Source organism: Zingiber officinale, chromosome 10A (assembly GCF_018446385.1).
Source record: "Zingiber officinale cultivar Zhangliang chromosome 10A, Zo_v1.1, whole genome shotgun sequence".
Classification (NCBI taxonomy): Eukaryota; Viridiplantae; Streptophyta; class Magnoliopsida; order Zingiberales; family Zingiberaceae; genus Zingiber; species Zingiber officinale.
In genome coordinates this window covers 1,600,270-1,622,702 of record NC_056004.1, presented here as the reverse complement: position 1 = coordinate 1,622,702, position 22,433 = coordinate 1,600,270, and the positions used below count along the sequence as shown (strand labels likewise).

At 35.7% G+C, this 22,433-nt stretch overlaps 3 protein-coding genes and 1 pseudogene across 3 annotated transcripts; 3 read left to right on the top strand and 1 right to left on the bottom strand.

Annotated features, from left to right (window-relative positions):
* Positions 1 to 3,042: 3,042 nt before the first annotated feature.
* Positions 3,043 to 3,468, bottom strand: LOC122027989 (neural Wiskott-Aldrich syndrome protein-like). The gene has a single exon (XM_042587002.1). The coding sequence runs from the start codon at positions 3,466 to 3,468 to the stop codon at positions 3,043 to 3,045; it is 426 nt and encodes a 141-aa protein (XP_042442936.1).
* A 3,023-nt stretch (positions 3,469 to 6,491) lies between these two features.
* Positions 6,492 to 14,385, top strand: LOC122027098 (zinc finger protein ZPR1-like). The gene is made up of 16 exons (XM_042585944.1): positions 6,492 to 6,768; positions 6,858 to 6,902; positions 7,009 to 7,049; positions 7,134 to 7,215; positions 7,992 to 8,036; positions 8,215 to 8,271; positions 8,932 to 8,991; positions 9,079 to 9,206; positions 10,200 to 10,458; positions 10,534 to 10,600; positions 11,163 to 11,233; positions 11,378 to 11,467; positions 12,350 to 12,458; positions 13,605 to 13,696; positions 13,895 to 14,000; positions 14,128 to 14,385. Exons 1-16 carry the CDS (start codon positions 6,634 to 6,636, stop codon positions 14,232 to 14,234), a joined length of 1,494 nt encoding a protein of 497 aa, XP_042441878.1. The 5' UTR covers positions 6,492 to 6,633; the 3' UTR covers positions 14,235 to 14,385.
* Positions 14,386 to 15,281: 896 nt separating this feature from the next.
* Positions 15,282 to 19,555, top strand: LOC122026874. The gene is made up of 6 exons (XM_042585600.1): positions 15,282 to 15,605; positions 16,302 to 16,507; positions 17,029 to 17,323; positions 17,573 to 17,680; positions 18,491 to 18,735; positions 19,146 to 19,555. Exons 1-6 carry the CDS (start codon positions 15,387 to 15,389, stop codon positions 19,261 to 19,263), a joined length of 1,191 nt encoding a protein of 396 aa, XP_042441534.1. The 5' UTR covers positions 15,282 to 15,386; the 3' UTR covers positions 19,264 to 19,555.
* A 2,508-nt stretch (positions 19,556 to 22,063) lies between these two features.
* LOC122028441 lies at positions 22,064 to 22,168 on the top strand (annotated as a pseudogene).
* Positions 22,169 to 22,433: the final 265 nt, after the last annotated feature.

The following is a 22,433-nucleotide window of genomic DNA, read 5'->3' as shown; positions in this document are numbered from 1 at the left end:
TGGTTCGTTTATATGTTATCAAACTCTCAATTCAAACTTGTTTGATTGTTTGAAACTTTTAGTTGTTTGATTAATTATCGAGTTTGATCATTTAAATTTATTTATTTATTTTATTATATTTTATTATTTATTTAGCATATTGAAAAGAGTTTTATTAATGAATATGGTTTGTGAACATTGTTCATGAACGTTGTTCACGAACATTGTTTACGAACGTTAACGAGCTGAACACATATGTGTTCAAGCTTGTTTGTTTAGCTTAACGAGTTGTTCAAACTTGTTTCTTTAATTAATCTTATGTATATTGAATGAATATAAACAAGCTCTTACCAAGTCGAACACTAAGTTTGTTCACGAACGCTTGGTTCATTTATAGCCCTACTCCTATACACTTAGACAGAAGGATCAAATACACAAGACCTAACTTAACTTGGTTAACCACATCAAAACTATCATGGGGTACTTACAATTTGTGATGTCGGATAATGAATATCATTGTTTTACTATTTACAATGAGCTTCTGACATTATTTCTCAAGGCGAGAATGAGTTAAAAAAATGGGTTCAATACAGGATATCGCGATCGTGTTTGACGACATGAGTGTAATACGAAGACTAAGCTGAGCACATAGGAGTTTGTTTAGAATGATTTAGACATCTCTATGTCCATCAGTAGACAAAACTGACAGCATAGCCTTCTACAGACCAACAACAACGTAAACAAAGTCATCGACAACCGATTGAGATATTGTAGCAGTTGACTCCGAGTGCTTCTGTGACAATGAACAATATAGCAGTGAACTGATATGTTTTTAAATATCGTAGGTCCATCGGTCGATTTCATCCCAAAAGTGGTTCTCTAGAGGTCATAATTTGTAAAGGTCATAACTTTTGACTCCGGATGAAATAAGAGGCATACAACTAGTCAAATTCGAATATCTATGACAATAACTTGTAACTGTCCAATTTTAGGATAAAAAAAACCATTTAAGGCCATTTCAAAGGGTCGAAAGAATTTGTTTTATCTTTTTTTTTTCATCTTATTTATTATTATTTTTTTGGATTCCACCATGTAACTAGTAAGGGAGGTTATATTTAGCTTCTTGCCAATTCATAAACCATATAGGTTAGAATTGATATAATCTGAGATTTCTAAGTCTATTAGCTAGTTTAGTCTAAAAGTGACTGATGAACTTAAAGAACTCGGAATTATTTCAAATGAAAATCTATGTACTCATCTAAGTCTAATGTTCTTGAATATATTCACGACCTCAAATATCAATGTATATACTATATTGAGAGCAATGATTTTTTTTCAACTCGATTTAAATATGATAAATGATGTCAAAAATTCATTATAAGGGTCACGATGATTATGCTCTCTGACTGAAACCACAAATGTGTTTCTTGGACTTCCATTCTTTTAAGAATATCTAATTTTTTAATTTTTGAATGGTGAAGGTCCATCAACCCGTTTCATTCAAAGTGATTGATGCATATAGAGATCTCAAAATGACTTTAAACAAAATTCAACATAGATTAAGATTTAATATTTCTCAAATAAAATAACAAGATCATTTTATAACATACTTACATACCAAATATCAATTTACAATAGACAAACTACCATAGATCTCAAGTTGATAGTTTCCTTTTCTTTCACATAACAATAGGAAGAAGCAAATATTTAATGACACATTTCAAATTTAACAATTTGCAAAAGAACATATAACATAATTTTATTATATCATAAAAGGTGGACACATTTTATATACAACATGTATGATATTCTCAGCTAAATGTACGCTTGAACAACGTTTAATATCTTGTCTTATGATTTTCTTTTTCATATATTTAACTTCTTGTCTAAATAGGAATGATAAGATGATCTAAAATCCACTTCCGTTCTTTCCTTTCTCTGTTCAACATATATAAACTTGGACAAAATAACTAATTTCATGAGGTAAATACTTAACTTCCATTTGTATCTCTTTGTACCACTAGTTGACTTCTTGCTATCTTAATTCCAGGTCTCTTGTTTCATATTCTTTCATTAACTTAGTCTTTTGCAAGAAAAAATAAATATTCTACAAATAGTAATTAAATAAATTTTTGTTAATTCACAAGAAAAAGGAATATTTATTCAAACACAGCTACACTAACTCCAAATGAACATCTCCAACCAACATCAAGTCACCATTTGTCTCTTTGTAAGTGATGACATATTCACATTCACAGAGATTTGAGAATCAATAATTTGCAATAATAATTATTGAGAAACATAAAAACATGCCAATTTATGAGGGTAGAAGCAATTAAATTATGCTTGCTTATCTAAAGAAAAACATTTGAACATAGTATTCAAGTTCTTCCTGAGCTCCTTGTACCCCTTATAAATCTTGAGGTAAATCTTCCTCAAGTAAGGAGTCTCATTCATGCTAACCTTCACAAACAATTAGGCGGTATCCGCCTTCTTCTCAACCTTCGTCTCCACTTTCAGGTGTGTCTTGACATTTCATCAAACAATTATCGGTAAAAAATAGAATCATTCTAAAATACACAAAGTTCGTTCTTTGATTCGAAATCAAAATCTTACTTCGCTACCAAAGACGCATTGACACTCCTGCGATTGGAGTCGTCCTCTAGGGGAATAATAGACAAAGTCAGTCTCATCCTCCGAAAGCGCTTATTTTTCATCCCTCATAACTGACTTCTCTGATGTATCAGAGCCCAGCATACCAAGTCACCACTTAGGCTACGTTTGGTTGGGTGTAATGTAATCTAACTTGTAATGTAATCAAATTTGTAATGTAATGTAATCTTGATTACATTACTACATTTGGTAATATAATATATTTAATCTTTGATTACAAGGGTGATTACATTCTTTTGTTTAATGTCCATTATTTTTTATAAACAATGTAATTCGTATTATTATAAAATGACAAAAATATCCCGTGACCTCTATAGATGGCTGCCGCACCTCTATCGGAGCTTGCGACAACCAGCGGTTGTCGCCGTTGCCCTCCTCCGCCATTCGCCGTCAGCCGCCACCGGCCGTTGGCAATCGGTAACCGGCGACGGAGACAACCGGCGACGGTGGCGGGCGGTGGCCAGCGGTGGTCACCGGAGGCGGCGGCGACGGCTGGCGGTGGTCGACGGTGGAGGCGGCCGATGGCGGTGGGCGGCGGCGACGGCGACCGGAGTGGGCGGTGACCGGCGGCAGCCGCCGCTGGCGGTCGACAATCGGTGACGGAGACAACCGCCAACGATGGCGGGCGGTGGTCGCCGGAGGCGGCTGGCGGTGGTCGCTGGTGGAGGCGGCAGATGATGGTGGGCGGCGGCGGCGGCAATCGACGGTGGGCGGCGACCGACGACGACTGGCGACTGACAACCGGCATTGGCCACCGGTGGCGGCGGCCGACGGCGGTGGGCGGCGGTCGCAGTGGACTAGGGGTATATTCGACATTGTAATTTTACTTAAACAGTGAGCACGTAATGTAATCGGATTACATAGTATTTGCTTTGTAATCTAGATTACAAAACTTCATTACTTTTTGTAATCCAGATTATATTACATTACAAGTTTTAAATTAAACCAAAAAAAATAATCAACCTTGTAATATAATCCTGATTATATTACAAGGTAGATTACACCATACCAAACGTAACCTTAGTGTCCTTAAAGTTGCTGGCCACGGGTTCCATATGGTTCGCTTTCTTTCAAATCTCGATTAGAAACACCACTGATTCCCATAACCCACTATGAATTGATTCACAGTTCTATCCTTAACCTCAAATTGTCATCGATTTATTGTGTCTATTTGCGCCACTGGATGGGAGTTGAGATCCTCTGTCCCTAAAATGGTGTGTCCCCATGTCCCCTCGCCGATCGAACGAGTTGAATCATATCTCAAAGATGCAATGCACATCACGAGGCCATTATGATCGTCCGATCGATGAAGAGATATGAGGATACATCATTTTGAGGATAGAGGATCTCAACTCACTGGATGGAGGCGAAAGAGACAATGGTGGAAACTCGTTGAGACAGAGATGAAGGACTAATAGATTAGTTTTTTATAGTGGAAAAAATAAAGCATTTTAGAGTTTTTTTTTTGTTTTGATGGACAGTGAAAAGCAGTAAGGGTATTATGGAAAAGGATACACAATTTGATCAATCCAAAAATGAGCTATGTATTTTGGATAATACACAAAACCAATACGCGGTTTAGTAAAATGTTGTGATGAGTTTACTTGTGTTTTATATTTTTCTATTTATGTTTATTCACACTCTTTTTAATTAGATTATTAGCAACTATAAGTGATATGAGCAACTTAAACTGAACAGCAATTAAATATTATTCTGATATCACATGTTATAAAAAATATAAGAATTTGAACAATGATAAATTTATTATTTGATAAAAAGACGCTCCTTACGTGTAGGAATCACATTTTTTAAAAAATCCTACCCATATATAATAATAATAATTATTATTATTATTGATCCGGCAGTTAGAACAGGGGACCTTTATTTTGAGGGGTCAATGACACGTGGAAGTCAAAGGGCCAGGTGGTCGACCGGGGAAGGATGGGCCGACCTCCTGGCCGGCCGACCGATGAATAACCGATGGCAAAAGGCGCCCCGACAGGAGTTGGGGTTCCGGCGCTCGATTGAACAGTAACGAAAGGCCGAGCGGAAGTCATGCTCGGCCGAAGACATAAGGTAACATACTGCTAGCAGTCCCTACATAGCACCTTACCGAGGATCTCCCCAGCATACCGATGCATACGGACGACCGGACGTGATGTGAGTGCCGTCCGGCGGGGCGTAAGATGAGTGCCAGCCGGACGGACGCCCCGTCCAGCCGACCGGACGGATGTCCCGGCATGGGGTAGGGAGAGAAGGACAAGGAACATCTTATGACAGCTGTCAAGTCCTATGACTAGGCCATACTCCAAATCTGGCAACGAGGTGTTCTGCTGTCCCATCGAAGACGTGCATGGACTGTAGCAGTATGGTGTCAGGTAAGCTTTCTGACAAACACATACCGAGGTATGGGCTAAGGACACGTGTTTGCCTCGGTAGGTGTGCGTGAGCTCTTTCACCGCTCTATATAAGGAGCCTTATACTTCGCCGGAGGTACGCGTTCTACAATATTTGGAGCCACTTCTTCACTACTCGCTTACCTGACTTGAGCGTCGGAGGGTCGTCGCCGAGAACCCCTTCTCGGCCCGACTTCTGTGCAGGTTCGTCGGAGGTTCGTGCGACCAGTCAGAGATCTACGTCATCGACCCGGAGAGTACCACGTGCTCAACGTTCGCTGATTTAGCGTTTGGACAGGATCAATTATTATTATTATTCATCTATATTTCTCATTTAAATTTAAACTGAAATATATTATGCTCACTACAATTTCATAGTCATCATATACTTACTATTTTATATCTGTTACAAATTGTAACGGATATAATTTTATAATTGTAACAATGGAGCTACTATATAAAAAAATGGTATCTATAGTTTCATAATTACTATATAATTATATCAATTATGAAATTATAATTATTATAATATAAAAATTATGTAAATTTTAAATCATATAACTTTTAATTAGGATTAAATCTCAAGATACAACAAATCGAATCTTATTTAAAGATCTATATTTATAATATTATAATCACTTTCAGAGACTGAAAAATTTTAACCTTCATTATTAAGGTTATTTTTATATTATAATAATTATAAAATTTTAACTGATATAACTATAAACTATAATTAACTGTAGCAACCATGAATTATAATAGCTATAACAGCTATAAAATTATAGATATTATAATATACTTCACCGGTTCAAGATTTAATATACTTGATCGGTTCCACATAATAAAAATAATACTGAAGAATAATTACGTCATTTACATCGGGATGGATCGGTTTTTGGGAAAAAAAATTAAAATGAGACGTTTTGTCAACAATTTGGAAAAAACATAAAGACGCTCTTTTGACTTTTACCCTCTATCATTACCCATTTTGAATTCAGAAATATCAATATATTAAACATTAATAGTTTTCCAGAGACCTGGACGGCCACTAAAATGATTGGCTTAATTTTTACTTCACTCGGGGGCTATCAAAGCCTTTTTTAAGTTGAGCTCGGGTAAATAATTAGATTTAATTATGATAATTTTTTTGCTTTTAATTACAATTACCTTACATTTAAATGGGATTAAAAGTATAAATTAAGTTTTTTCTTCTTCTTTTAAGTCAGTACCTATTTATCGTCTAAAATGGATATTTAATATATTCAGATATTTGATTAAGCATTAGTTTGGGCCGTAAAAGAAATTGTGTAACTGGATAACCGGTTCGGGTTCGCCGCCTGCAATTTAAACTCAAATCGTCAACCCCGAACCAAACCGGTGCGGAACTCGATCGAGGAGTTTGGTCGCATAGAATATCAGACAGTCCTCGCTCATATAATTCAGGTTCTGGAAGCGCCTAGGTCTACCCACACCACTCTTCGAAAGGAGTATCCGGAAGCGTGCGCTCGGCGGCTTTTAAACCTGCCCGTGCGATGCGATTAACACGCCGACCCGAGGCGAAGAGATCGGAAGCGAGGTAGATTCGATGGAGAACGGCGACCCGATAATCGACCTTCGTTCCGCGGCGGAGGCTGTCGTCGCGGAAGAGGAGGATCTGGCGTCGGCGTCCGTGGCGCCGCTCCACCAGATCGAGTCCCTCTGCATGCGTTGCTTCAAGAATGTAAAATAAAATTTGTTCCCTTCCCCTATTACTAAGCGGCGTGTTTCACTCTGGAGTTTCGGCTAACACACTCGGCTTGTTCTACTCAGGGCACGACGAGGCTTCTGCTGACTAGGATACCGCACTTCAGAGAGGTGAATATTTAGGTGTTATTTTATCCTTTAGTGCTTAATTTTTTGGTTGCATTCATGTGTTGGAGGATAGATGGTTTCCAAAGTTTCGGTTTCTTTTTACTTGCAGATTGTGTTGATGGCATTCGAGTGTCCACATTGCAACGAGAGGTAGGTTTTGTTTCAATATTTTTGTCATATAGGTTTAATTTGATGTATTTATATTTTTTATTATTTCCTGAAATGATTGTTTAGGAATAATGAGGTCCAGTTTGCCGGTGAACTCCAGCCTCGAGGATGCTGCTATAGCTTGGAAATTCCTGCAGGGAACAGCGAGGTTTGCTTCCCTGTCTAAATGATTGTTACTATTCGGTTACTTAATGCCTTAATAGTTTAACACTAAATAACTGTTGAATACATCAATTTAGTATCAAGGTTCTCAAGCAGACAATTAGAATCAAGGTTTGCTGCAAAATGCACAGTGGAAATTTCTAAAGTTTACAGAAGAACAATACTCTTTCGCACTAAGGATCTATTATAGTCACACAGAATTGGGTAAACTATAAGGGATTAGGTTTACTGGCGGACTGAGGGAGATAGTGGTGGCATCTTCTCTCCGTATTATTCAATCATTCAAGTTATAATATACTACATTTTTTTAAAAAAATATTAGTTTTATGAGTATGACACTTAATATAGAAGTTTTGATAATTCTCCCTAGTACTGATTTTTGGATCTGCCATTGAGATTTATGTAAGTCTATATTACTAGTGATGTTAAAGTCATTTACTCTGATTATTATTTTATCTAAACTTTGTTTTTCCTTTTTATCCCTCAAACTCTCAATTGTACTTAGAACTTTCCATTTGCAAAATTTATTGGTCTGCCTTTAAACATGTGGATATTATCTTAACATATTTTCTTTATTTGATTATTTATTTACATTCCACCTACTTGCTTATCAATAGTGATTTCATTTTCATTTATATTTTACAGTATCTCAAAGAAGTTGTTGTGTAAAGGAGCCATTCTTTTCATATATTGATTGGGAAAATGTTTTGTCTTGTTTTTTTTCTTGTAGTATATTCATTAATTTATCATACTTTGTTGCAGATGCTTAATCGGCAAGTGGTGAAATCTGATTCTGCTATTATTAAGGTAGTCCATTTCTCTTTCGTTCTCTGTAAGTTTGTAAGATCTAGTAAATATGGACAATTGTTTACAGATATTATGCTTTGTGTATTTTTGTATTATCAAATTCAAAGCATTTGGATTATCTATCTGCTCTACCTGATCTTGTTCCAGCAATGAAATTTTCCTGTATTGTGATTTGCAGGTTCCGGAACTGGATTTTGAGATTCCTGCTGAATCTCAACGTGGAAGACTCTCCACAGTAACTCTCTTTTCTCTCAAGATATGATACTAGTAGTCCTTATTCAATTTATTCTACCTGTTCTGGTAAACTGTTGGTAGATATTGTTGGCTTCTTGCCTGAGTTCCAAATTCTAAGAACTCTCTTTTCTCTCAAGATATGATACCAGTTTCTTTGTTCACTTAGAGATTGCCTTTCACTGCTATGATGATCCCATTGACAATTTCTAAGAACTCTAAAAATGGCAGAAACATTCTTAATTCTTTTAGTGTTATTCCCGTACGATAAGTAATACTATGAACCACTTTCATTTAAAGCAAGTTATTAGCAAAAAGTTCTTTGTTACTTTACATAAAAATTATTACCACTGTCATCTGCTTTTATGCTGATTTCTCAAGTACATAACACTGTGGCTATAGTGCAGTGATTTTAGCAATTTAGGTGATATATATATATATATATATATATAACCAATTCAATGAATTTACCATTTATTAGCTAAAACCGAATGAAACTTCCATATTTTAATTACGTCTGAAAATGAAATGCAACAGAAAAGACAATGTAGTAGGCATCTTTTCTTAATTTTTTTTCATATCACACAGATAGCTAGAACAATGTTAAAACATTTGTTTTTTCTATTTGGGATACCTAAATCTATTATCTCTTCTATTCTGATAGGTTGAAGGGATACTTGTTAGAGCTGCAGATGAATTAGATTCCCTTCAAGAGGAACGGAAGGTGAGATAAGGACTTCACACCTTTTAACTTCTTCATTTGGTTTAACCTGTTCTTCACATCTCAATGAATCTGCTTTATGCTATGCAGAAAGTGGATCCTGTGACTGCTGAAGCTATTGATCAATTTTTGATAAAACTGAGGTCACTTGTGGCGGGAAATGTGGCTTTTACTTTTATACTTGATGATCCTTCTGGAAATAGTTTTATTGAGAACCCGTAAGAATTCTCTTCTTAGCATTGAAAATCTTAGATATGCACTCCCATATCTTACTCTCCTACTTCTGTTGTTTCTTGCATGGAGTATCTAGATATTATGGTAAACTATTTTGCATCAAGGCTGAAAGAACTGAATCTAGCCTTTTATTTGCTTCTGCTGTTATTAACACATGCTAAAATGCCATGTCAACGCTTTGACATGCCAATATTCATAATTTGTTTAATGTTTTATAGATGTTTCAATGTTTCTAGAACCTGCTCGAATGGGTTTTTGCTTGGTAGCAGATATAGCTTAACTCATGATGTTTCATGTAATCCAGTGAAGAATCTGTTACTTCTAACCTCATATGTTCTTTGACTGAGATAGTGTATTATTGGTGCTGTTTAATGCACTTGTGGCATCTTGATTCATTGTTAAAACTACCACAATTGCTGTGCGTAGTAAATTGTGGAGCCATCTCATCTGAAGTTTTAGGAAGTCAAATAAGTTTAGGAAGGAATTGATAGGTAGAATACTTTTTGGTCTTGATAGGTAGAATAGTCGAGTAACAACTATTGGCAAGTAATTGAGCTTAATATGATGGCCAATGCCACTTGCACTGCCAGGGTTAGGCATGTTGTTAAATGGTTAGTATCTTTGCTCTATTAGGTTATTTGCAGGCACCTTTGTCTCAGGTAAGTTTCACTGCATATCATTATATTGTTCTGAATGTTGCAATATGATGAATTTTGGACTATAGTAGTAGTATCTATGGTAGCTCAATGGTCAGGATTAGAGTCGGCTTATATAATGTTCCTATCTCCCCCAAAGGGCATAATATGACCATAAACTATGATATCCTGCAATGCAATCGTAAAACTCTTTTTGGATTATTTGAAATTTGAATTCTGAAGCAGCACATTGTGGGTCTAGGATGTATAGACAGCCTCCAAGCCATATCACATTTTTCTTGTTCTCAATTTGATCGAAGTTTCTCATTTTATCCTGTGCAGATTGGCTCCATCATCAGATCCCTTTCTGTCTGTTAGATATTATGAAAGGACCAGCGAGCAACAGGCATCACTGGGCTTTCTTGTTGAACCATCTCTACAGGAAGAGACTGAAAGGCAGGTTGATAGTGAAAATCATTCCAACATAAGCCAAAAAGAGCCACATGGTTCGGTTGGGGCTATTTCTGGTCAGCGTGCAATTGCCCAGGGTAAAACTGAGGAAGTTGCAGCAGCCTTGTGCAGATATTCTGCACCGGAAGAGGTATACATTTGTCTTACATGATGCACTGTGTTACTGATAATTCTTGTCATAAATTGCTCTTTATTGTAATTGCAGGTTGATACTTTACCTTCAACATGTGGGGCATGTGGGGCTAGCTGTGTCACTCGCTTTTACTCTACCAGTATCCTTTTAGTTTCTTTCTTTTATCTTTCTGATGGTACGCTTCCATCATCATCAGCAAAAAAAAAAAAAATGCGTGCATGTGTCAAAGATTACCACAGGTTTTTTAGTTGAATGGAGAGTTAGATAAGCAGTACCAAATATGGCCACCTGTCTACATTTGATCGTTTTTCATTGTTTATCCATTTAGGTTCTGTGAACTGGCAAGATTGCTCAAGCTGTTTATGCGCCCCATTTTTTATGTTCGTGCACAATATTGTAGTCCAGATATTCCATAATTGACATTTCAAAACTAATCTGGATACTAAAACTTGAGTTCACTAAGTGGACTGTTGCAAATTTAAAATGCTGTGCTGGGATGAACTAAAACATGTATCTTTATTGTTGTACTTATCACATGTTTCCTCCATCATGTATCTTCTCACAACTTAAATTTTGGTTTTAGTAATTCTGCTCTTTGTCTACCTATATTGTTTCTTGTTTTCTTAATTATTTCCTTTTGAATCTTTATTATTCTTAGCATCTTGTCATTGGTGGATTTGTGATTCCTAATCCATCTGCAGAAATTCCATATTTCCGAGAAGTTGTTGTGATGGCAAGTACATGTGATTTGTGTGGCTATCGAAGTTCTGAGGTATGATGTTCCCTAAGTTGTTCATGTGGTTAAATTAATCTCCCATCAATGGCTAGAGAATTTGTGATTTCTTTGAGTGTCTAGGTCGTGGGGTTTTAGTTGTTTTTGTATTACTATTTCTGGACGTTATATTTTCCCAAACAGTTGAAGGCAGGAGGTGAGATACCTGAAAGAGGGAAGAGAATCACATTGAGTGTGCAGAATTTCGAGGATCTTAGCCGAGATGTGATCAAGGTTAGTCTATTCATTTCCAATGGTCAAATTTTATGGTAGGACAATGTATATCAGGCTACTCATTTCCACATGTTTTTGTGAAACTTGCATGTGGTATGCTTATTGTAAGTAATGGGACCAACACTTGTGACCTGCACACATTATTCCTTGCATTAAACAGTATCGTGACTCTCGTTACTCATTGGCTCGAACATGTAGTACACATCCATTATCTATTTTTACATTTTGCACTAAGTTGTTTCACACACACACACACACACACACACACATACTCACACACATATATATTCACGGGATAACTCTATAGCAAAGACTGAAACACACTAATAAACTGTATTATATAGATTTGTATCTTCTGATACTGAAAAAATGTGAGGTTTATTTATAAAAATTCATAAACATGCGAACAAATGGGATTCAAATACACAATCGGGTGGAAAAAGGTTAATATAATTGCAAAGTGATACTAATCTTAGCCTATAGTTGTCATGATATTGCTCTTATCAAACACAAGAAAACTATCCTCTTATCTTTTATAATTTATGATTAATTGTTCGCTGATCTTTACATTGCAGCAATGTATTGAGCCACAAATTCAAATAAACATTTGACAGCATCCAGCATCTATGCTACTAAATATTAGTTTTACCAGACATTTCCACTCATTTTAGGTGAACCCATTTACATTGTGATGGTGTACTCCAGTGAGTTTATACAAAGTTTTACTGGAGCTTCTGCTTCTATTCAATACTGAGTTGTTCTAACTAATGTTGATTCATTGTTGTCTGAATATCAATTTCCTGCCTGTTTATAGGTGTTTTTGCAGGCTTCCTAACATGTTTAATTGCTATCTTTTTTGCTGTATTACTTTTTTTTTTCCAGTCGGACATGGCCAGCGTAAAAGTTCCTGAGCTTGAGTTGGAGCTTTCAAGTGGCACTTTAGGGGGAATGGTTACAACAGTTGAGGGTCTCATTACTCAAATTAGTGAAAGTAAGTTTTGCTTCCTCACTTTGGGTGTAGGTGGTGGAAGTGGTGGGGTGGTCAGTGATCGCCTATCACCGAGGCGGTTGATTTCTTTTTACTATTTTTTATACATATTATTATAAATAGTTATTATTCTTTATGATGTTTATGTATCAATAAACTTCATACAATACAATATAATACAATTTATATATAGTACAAATAAATATATAAATGCTACTAACAAGATATTTAAAAAAAATCATCATTACCTTTACTAAAAGCGTAAGTTTAAAATTTAAAGTTTCAATCCAACATGATAACAAGCCAACAAGACTAGAGTAAGCATAACTAATCTTTTAAATCATTAACACATGCACCATCAACTACATTCATAATCCTCTCATCATCGGACTCAAAATCAACATCTTCATTCTCCTCCTCCGATGTATCTAAATCCTCATTAATTTGGATGTTCTTTGGACTCCTACTTGTTGTATTAACTAAAAAAAGACAGTTCGGTGCACGAAGCTCGAGGTCCTGGGGAAGGATCCTTTGTACTTGGTTGTATTAACTAAAAATAAAAATTTAATCTAAATATTTTAAAATTATATATATATACATAATTTTATTAGGATTCAATTAAATTTATTTAAATTATCTCAATTATTTCTAGGAGTTGATTAAAATGATTAACTTAAAGTTATTTAATTAAATCCTAAGTTAAAAACCTAACTCCAGCCCTCTTACCATTGTTTCGGCCTATATGACGAGTTTGACGCGCCGTTGGGATCGTGCGACGAGTCCTGATGTGTCGTCGAGTCCGAGCGACATGTTTGGGCATGTTGTTGGGCTCGGGCGACATGTTTGGGTCCGTCGTCGGGCCCAGGTGATGCGCCCAAGCTCGTGCAACGCATTTGGACTTGTTGCTTGGCTTGGGCGACACGTTCGGACTCGTCACGCAAGCATTGGAGGCGTGCTTGTGCCTAAAGCACCGCCTAAGGCAAAGGCAAATGCTTGGTGCACCGGCATTGGAGCCGCTTCGCCCGCCCATTTGTATCGCCTCATCTTTGACCACCACCTAAAGCACCACTTCAGACAAAGGCGGTGCGGGAACTTTTTTTCTCATTTACATTCTTGATGATTCTGATTTTACAAATTGTTCTTGCATAGATCTTGAGAGAGTACATGGATTTTCTTTGGGCGATAGTACTGATGACTGGAAAAGAAATAAATGGCAGGATTTCAAGTCCAGGCTCAGCATGGTATGTTAAATGGTGAAGATTTAGCATATTTCTTAAGTGATAACATGGGTGCCTCATTATATTCTTTTCCAATTGGTTCTTTTACCGCTCTGGTTTAGTGAGCGTAGCTTTTTTTTCAAGTAATATCAGTGTTCATCTTCCTCTTTGCCTATGCATATGTATATTGACTTACTCATTCTCTCTCTCTCTTTCGTGTAGCTTTTGAGTTTAGAAAAACCTTGGACGCTTATAGTTGATGATGCACTGTCCAGTTCATTTGTTTCTTTTGTCACCGATTCTTTGGAGGATGACAAGCAGCTTACTGGTTCGCTACTTAATTTCCATTCACGTGGAGCTCACTTTTTACTATATTTCGCTTACTGATTTTACTGATCGATTAGTATGCACATATTATGCTAATGTTATATTGTCATGTTTGGTTCCGATGTCAGTGGAGGAGTATGAAAGGACTTGGGAGCAGAACGAGGAGTTGGGTTTGAATGACATGGACACATCACAAGCGGATACAGCTTACAGAACAGAAGCAGCAGAACGTTGATGTTCTTACCTTAGGAAAACCTTTCATTGTCATTAAAGTCAGGAAATTTAACTGTCTGTTAGTGTCAGCCGCATGCTCATACAAATATAATAACTTTAAATATGTTTCTACTTAACTAAAATTATATTATTTTTAGTTTTAATATAGTTAATTTAAAAGTATAATGTGTGTATGACATTAGAATACGCTTGGATTATGATTAAAAAATTGCCAATAATGTATTGTTTTCTAACTTTGTTATGGATTTTAACGAGCCTAATGTAGACGCTCTAAGTTTGTGAATTTCATATTTTGTAAATATAAATAAAAATAATAATTCTATTTAATCTTATTGATTTTCTCATTTAGAAGTTAGTATATTTTGATTATGTTTTTTGTTTGAAGGAAGAATTTTTATAAATACGTTGTAATTGGGGTTTGGATTATGAATGTTTGAATGATAATTTAAATATTTTATTATGATATCATAATCTTAAATATAAATAAGATCTTAACAGCCGTGGTTGCTTCTCATTAATTTATTTCTAAAAATGCAATAAAAACTATTTAATTTACAATAGCGAAAGACGTAGACGTATCACAGTCCGAATGAAGATTAAACTAAGGGAATCACAAATGAAACTCCTTCCATTGTGACGTGGCAATGTGGTAACGAGGGAATGCACAGTGGGATCCACCATGAAGGAGTTGGGTTTCCCAATTTGGACCGTAAAAATGAAAGCACTTCCCACACCCGGAACCTTTTACCTACTTAGTTACCTCTTCGTCAAGCCGTTAGAAGCGGTCTCAAACTAGGGCCCCACTCTGTTCTTCTACCCCTCGTTGATTAATGTGGCGGGTAGGAACCAGAGTAAACATTACGCCCATTTTCTGAGATTCCGTTTCTGGGTCGCGGATCAGGATGTGTCCCTGCCGAATAGTAGGGACGCGTGGGTGATTTACATGAAACGTGATTAGAGATGAATGGATTAGATGCATGCTTTTAAAATGGATCGTTGAATTAGAGTGAACATTTGATCTCATTTGACGGAGATAAGTCGATGTGGGATGACAATTGGCACTTGGCATTGCCCAAAACGGACAGATTCATCGAAGAGAAAAGCTCAAGGGAAGCAAAGGCGCGTGTGGTAGTCGTTGGGTGGGCGACGGGGCATGCCGACCGCCGCCGCCGTACAACCTCGGGTACTGCTCTTCCCGCGGCTCCGACCTCCTCCTCCTCCGCCCCTCCCGCCGCTCGTTATCCGAGGGAGCTTCCTTCAGTTCCGGCTCTCTCCGTCAAGGCTTCGATCCAGGCCTCGCCCACTTGTCCTCGTCGCCGCATCCACTGGGTCATCCTTCGATGACATCGATTCCCACAGCAGCTCCTCCAAGGTTGGATGTTGTTTCAGTTTTTCCCTCTCTCTCTCTCTGGAATTATCGGACGCCATCTGCTTGTTGAACCTTGTCGCATTAAATTAAAGAGCGATATGTAAATTTCAGTTCTTGTTTTTTTTTTCATCACGATTTGAAATTTATATCAGAACTAGAATCTTTCACGGATCTCAGGTTCTAGGTGAGATAATTAAAAACAAAGATGATTATTCAGGAGCATAAAGATGATTTTTTCATCGGAGCGACTTTATTCTGAAAGTATCTTCTTGTGGATTAAGTATTAACATATCCACTTTTTGTCAAGAAAATTATCTGGAAATAGTTGTTTTTGTATGTCTATGTTAAGATGTAAATGGAGCTTGTTGGTATTGGAAAATAGAGAAGCTTGAGGTAGGTTATATGCTGATGTATTGGTATAACGTCGGAGGACTTGGGACATTGAGATCGAATTGCTTATAAATAGAAATTTCAAAGGTAGCCGGCACATCTCAAACTATATGTTCTGAGTTGTTTCCTGGTTTTGCTATTGTTATAATCTAACAGTTTGAGTTGTTTATTATGTATCCTTGTGCCCTCCAAAACTTATACTTTTGTGATGAACTCTTTAATATACCAATTAAGTTTACTTTTGTGTTCCCATGAATCGTATCTTTTTTAAGGGGAATTTTCTGAAACTAATCAACTTTTGCATTTCAGAATTCCATCATCCTAAATTTGGTTCAAGAGATAGAGCCTTTGGATGTGAGCCTTATTCAAAAGGATGTTCCTGCCAATACAGTGGATGCAATGAAGAGGACTATTTCAGGCATGCTTGGTTTACTACCATCTGATCAATTTCAAGTCCATATAGAAGCCTTATGGGAACCACTTTTCAAGTTACTCATTTCTTCTATGAAGACAGGGTAAACTAATAATGCAAAGCTACCTGCTGTAATTTTGATAATTTTGGCATACAGTATTTGAAAAGCATGCTCTTTCTTTGGCAGTCAGTGGTACATAGCACAGTCATAATAAAAAATGCTGGCTATACAATATACATCTAATTGGTCCATCTATGGTTCAAATTCTAAGAGTCAGAACTGTGTAATTTCAATTAATTTTCTTGGTGGAACCAACAAAATAGAAAAGTTGGATGTTTGGGCTATTTGTAAGGACAGATGCATTTCTGCATCCAACCATCAGAGACTTCATTACCAGTTACGTATTTGTATCCAAACTGTTGCTGTAGTATGAATCACCTTTTAATATTTCACTATTCTTTTAGTTTAACATGTTTACCAGTAAAAGTTTTCATTATCAAAATATTGTTTTTTTAACAAAAGCATATTCCATACTTTACAAAAAAATTGACGTTGCACATTTCCAACTTTTGTCATACAATTATTGCCTTGGAGATTACTTCAGTTTTTTATTTATGTTGCAGGTACACTCTGCGCAGTGCTGAATATAGACTATACCTTGAAAGAAATCTAGATACCATTGAAGGCGACACTGAAAAAGAAAAGACATCAACTTTGGAGGAAAATAACTCTGAGATTTCATTTGATAGGTCTTCAAAAATATCTAGTTCTCCTGGAAGAATCAATGTTCATCAAAATCATGAAAAAAAAGATCAAGCATCACCCACAGATATCAATATCAGCAACCTTGGGGAGTTAACAACTGAAGTTCAAGAATTCATATCCTCCCTGCAATCTCATATAAATCTTGTAGAAAAGGTATTAAGACCGCTTATTTCTTTTAATAGTGTTATTGTCATGGAAAAATGTGAAACTACATGGAGAGGATTAAACATCACAAATCTCTTCTTGATAATAGCCTTCAAGTTCATAATGAATTCAATAGATACTAGGCTACATCAATTCACATGGGCATCCATTAACATTTATCATGAATCATGTTTCCAATGATCTATTGATCTCCAAAATTTTGCCATTTTGGTTTGCTGTATGCTATTGTGTTTACAGGAGCTGCATGACATGAAAAGGAGAAATTCTGCCTTGCACATGCAACAGTTTGTTGGAGAGGAAAAAAATGATTTGTTGGACTATCTCAGATCCTTGCAACCTGAGAAGGTTAGTTAATAAAACTTCTATATTTGTTTATATTTTTTACAAATATTTGGTGTAGCTAAGCCCAGCTTGTTAATTATTATGTATATGGGCTTGGATTCTATAAAGTTGGCTAGTAATACCTCATTATACAGATAGCACAATCCTTTTTTCCAAACTGTAGCCTTGCCCACAGCTTGCATTCATGAATAGTTCAGCTACATACATGGATAACAAAATCTTTTTTTTTGAACTGTAGCTTAGCCGACCTCACCTAATGGAATAAAATTTGGTGGTTGTTGTTGTTGTAGCTTAGCCGATTTCACCTAGTGGGATAAGGCTTGGTTGTTATTGTAGCTTTACCTACAAGCTTGCTTTGCTGCAAACTACCTATTTAGTATTCATCTATTTTTTTACTATGCATTGTGAGTTGATAAAGTAGGTTCTACTAACGGAATATTGGCATAAAAGTAAATTTACTACACATGTTAATTTAATTCCAAATAAAATATATGTGTTTAGTCAATAATTTATGTAAATCAGCACACTGTACACCAAAGTAATTGTGTTTGTGTGCATATACAAGTCCTAAACACTGAAGCTGGGCATTTACCTATGGATGTACCCAGGAGATTTCCCTAAACTTGAATAAAGTTGAAATGATAACATTTGGAAAAATCATGAAAGATACCTGAAGGTTATTACTATTTTAGTTGTATATTTCCTACTCTTCTTCCATGCTGCTGAACCATCGCCAGGCACAAAGAATTACCTATTGGGAATGTTTTGAGGAACATATGTTACAACTGTTATAACAAGGCATTTTCTTTCTAGGTTGCTGAACTTTCAGAACCAACTTGTCCTGGTGTAGAAGAGGCAATCAATTCAGTTGTGCACGGCCTCCTTGCAATTCTTTCTCCAAAGATGCATTCCAAACCCCCTGATCCCTCTGACAATCCAACAGGTGGAACCTTAGGAGTTGGTAAAGATGACTGTGAAGAACTTGTCGAGAACACTTCCATACAATTTCAGCCCCTTATATCTGTCCCCCGGGATTATCTTGCACGTCTTCTATTCTGGTACTACATATTGTTTTTATCTTCAGGAGCAATTTTTTTTATCAAGTCAGTGAACTTGGATGATTTTTTTTTTCCAATTTAGTTTCTCAAATTTATGGTGTTGAAGTGCTGTAACTGAATTAATTTTTTGTTTTTAAGAAGGGTGTGTAACAAAAGCACCCCCTTTTTTTTCATGCATAGTGAAGATGACCAAATCTACTGCCAGGACTCAAAACTTTGCGATGAAACTATAACAAGTTTTCTTGAATTTAGAAGTTAAATCGAATATATTCTAAATCTAAAAGGTGAATTCTAAATCTGAAAGCTGAATTGAGATGAAGGTCAAAGTTCAACCTCTATATGTAACTTTACCTATAGTTTCTATGCTTTAACATTCATCTTGAACCTTTGTCTTGCTGTGGCTTTCTTAGGTGCATGCTATTGGGTCACCACATCAGAGGCCTCGAATACCGTCTTGAGCTGATGGAACTTCTGACAGTCTCGGCTGAGACACAAACTGTATGGCAAGAAGACGATTCAGTTGCTTAACATTGCTTATTTGGTTCAGTAGAGAAGAACATATGATGGAAGTATTCATGAACCCTTGAGTAGCCGAGGTAACTCACTGTGGTTAAGCATGCGCAAGTTCATTATGCTACAGCAGCAACCATTTGGAAATTGAAGATGGTCTCTGGATTTGGTGGTTCTAGGAATGTGTTTGTCAAATATCAACCTTTGTAATTTTGATTTCCATTCTCAAAGTTAAGTGTCATCTGTTCATTTCATTTTATTTGTACTGTGTTCTTATTTGTTGCAAATTATAGTGATGATGTTTTTTGAACTCTTGGTTGATATTTTAGATCAGTGATATTTTGGATTCCAACAAATTGTTATCCCTTTTTAAAAAAAATAATTATCAACTGATATTTTTAAGGGCTAAAATCAAAAGTCAGGGCGTTTTTTTTTCTCATTTTGATTTTTTATTAAAATGACATCCTACATTATTTTTGAGTCATATAGTTTCCCAATTGTCTTTTAGTGTTATTTGTATTATTATTTCACGTCTAAATTCTGTGTTGGACATGTTATTCAATTTTATATAGGAATGACAATAGATTGGATTTAAACTTAACTTTATATTAAATCCATTTTATTTGGGGTGAGTTTAAACCTGATTAAATGAGTTACAGGACGGATCTAAATTTATTGATTGGGTTTAGAAGCGAATTCGGGATAGGTTATGAGTTTCAATAAATTCATCTCGAATATATATATAATAATAATAATTTATATTGTTGACTTATATCTTTATTTTACAAGTTTAGTGAGTTGACAGATTCAACTCGCTATGGACCCGTTGGATTTTGAGCGGGGTCGGGATGGATTGAAAAATTAAGTAGGGTGTATTCAGATTCGGGTCTATTTTTTTCTAATGAAATCAGTTCTGGAATTAACCAAACTCGGTTCGAACCCTCTCCATTGTCATTTCTAATTTTGTAGTTGTTATAACTTATATTTAACCTCTTTAAAAATATTTATGTTGTAATATATATAAAATCGTAGTTGTTATAACTGTTGTAGCAACTATTAAATTATTACTGTCGAATTCGATTTACTCATCTAATATTTATATTATAATAATTATAAAATCATAATTACTATTTAGGTGGAAGATAATAATAGGAATAATATTAAATAGTAATAGAGGACAATTAAGGCATTGTATACGATTGAAGAGTGGGTTGAGACAATTTTTTTTGTAAAAGTTAAGGGGACGTCCTAAGATGATTTGAAAAAGAAGAGTGGCTTTTGATTTTTGCCATATTTTTAATATTGACGGTGAAGTCATTTTACTATATTATTAAGAATCTAGATCATTTTACAATTAATTTTGATGAAGCTTAATTATCATTTTACAATTAATTTTGATGAAACTTAAAATAAAATTATGTTAACACCTTTTTTATATTAAAAATAATTTTAAAATTTATTAGTAATTTCCTCGTTATTTTTTATATAAAAAAATATGTACTATCATTGTTCTCTTTAGTGACTTTAGTCCCACATCTTAGTGTTAATGCAATCATGCCCTAAGGAAGAAATTTCGATGATTGATAAATATTTAAGTTTAGGTTAATACATTGAATCTAATATGAGTTTTAGTTCGCAGGACCAAGAAGGTTGAGGACCAGATTCCTGATAAGAAAAACCTTTGTAGGTCGGAAGACCAAATGCAAGGCAAGAGAAGTCCAAGGAGGTTAGGAGACCAAATCTTTGGCACAGGAGAAACATTTGTAAGTCGGAAGACCGGATGTAAGACAAAAGAAGTCCAGAGAAGTGAGAACAAGATTCTTGGCGAGGCAATTGATAATAAAGCAAAGTGTGTTAATCGATTAAGAAAAACACTTAATCGATTAAGAAGGTGTTAAGCGATTAATCCAATCACTTAACAAACTTTCTGTTTAAAATAGAAGGTTTCCTAATCGATTACAGTAATCGATTAAGAAACTGTAAGCGATTGAATCAATCACTTACGGTGTCATTTTGCTTCTAACAGAATGCTTCTGCTCGAAGTTTAAGCAATTGGTTTAGTCGATTAAGAGACATTCTGTTCGAAAATAGAATAATTTCTAATCGCTTAAGCTAGTCAATTTCCTTAATCTTAATCGATTAGGGTAGTCGATTTGGAAAAGTCGCGTAAATGAAACACGCACCAAATCGACTACTTTAATCGATTAACGCCGGGTAATCTACTAAGATCACTTCTTAATCGATTAAGACTCACAAAACGACAAGAAAAACGACTCTTTCTTGACGATTTAAGAACATCCGAAGAGCCTGTTTGGTGTTCTATTACGATCAAGTGTTTTCCATTCCTCTCCAGTGCTCAAGCTCAAGTTCAAGCTCGAGTTTAACTTCAAGTGCTTAAGCTCTCACTAGTACTACAATCTCAAGCTACTCAAAGAAGAAGAAGGTATACTCAAAAGCCTAATCTCTTGACTTCTTCCTTGCGAGGTATTATGTTGAGAGGGAGATTTGTAGAAGATTATATAAGGTTTCTTTACCTTTGATGTTGATTCGAGAAGGAGAAGTTTTATAGTGCAAAATGTAACCGTAGTGTGAAACCTTGGATTAGTCATCTTAAGAAGATAGAAACTAAGTAAATACAAAGAGTTAGCATTGTCTTTAAGTTTGTGTTGCACAAAATCAAATTAATCAAAAAATTGAAGTTAGTCATTCACCCCCCCCCCCCCCCCCCCCCAGCTCAACTGGACCTAACACTTAGGATTAACAATACCGCGAATCGAGAAACTTCTATAAATATCTTGGGTCAGCAATATTAGAAAGTATACTTTTCTTGACCTTTTAGCTAAGATCAAATGTAATATCTGTTCTTATCAATTTAATATTTGACATAATAAATTAAATTAATTTTTTATGAGAGATAATCTATTATACTAATGTATAAATCTAATTTATAGATTTGAGACACTAATTTATGTATATTTATACATTATATTACACATTACAATCCTTACGTTATAATTTACATGACTGTATGGGCCTAATATGTCCTTACTAAATTTAATTTATAAATTTAAGATACTAATTTATATATAAAAAAGGGTAGCTCGGTGCACGAAGCTCCCATCATGTGGGGTCCCGAGGAAGGATCCATTGTATGTAGTCTTATCCTACTTTTTGTAAGAAACTATTTA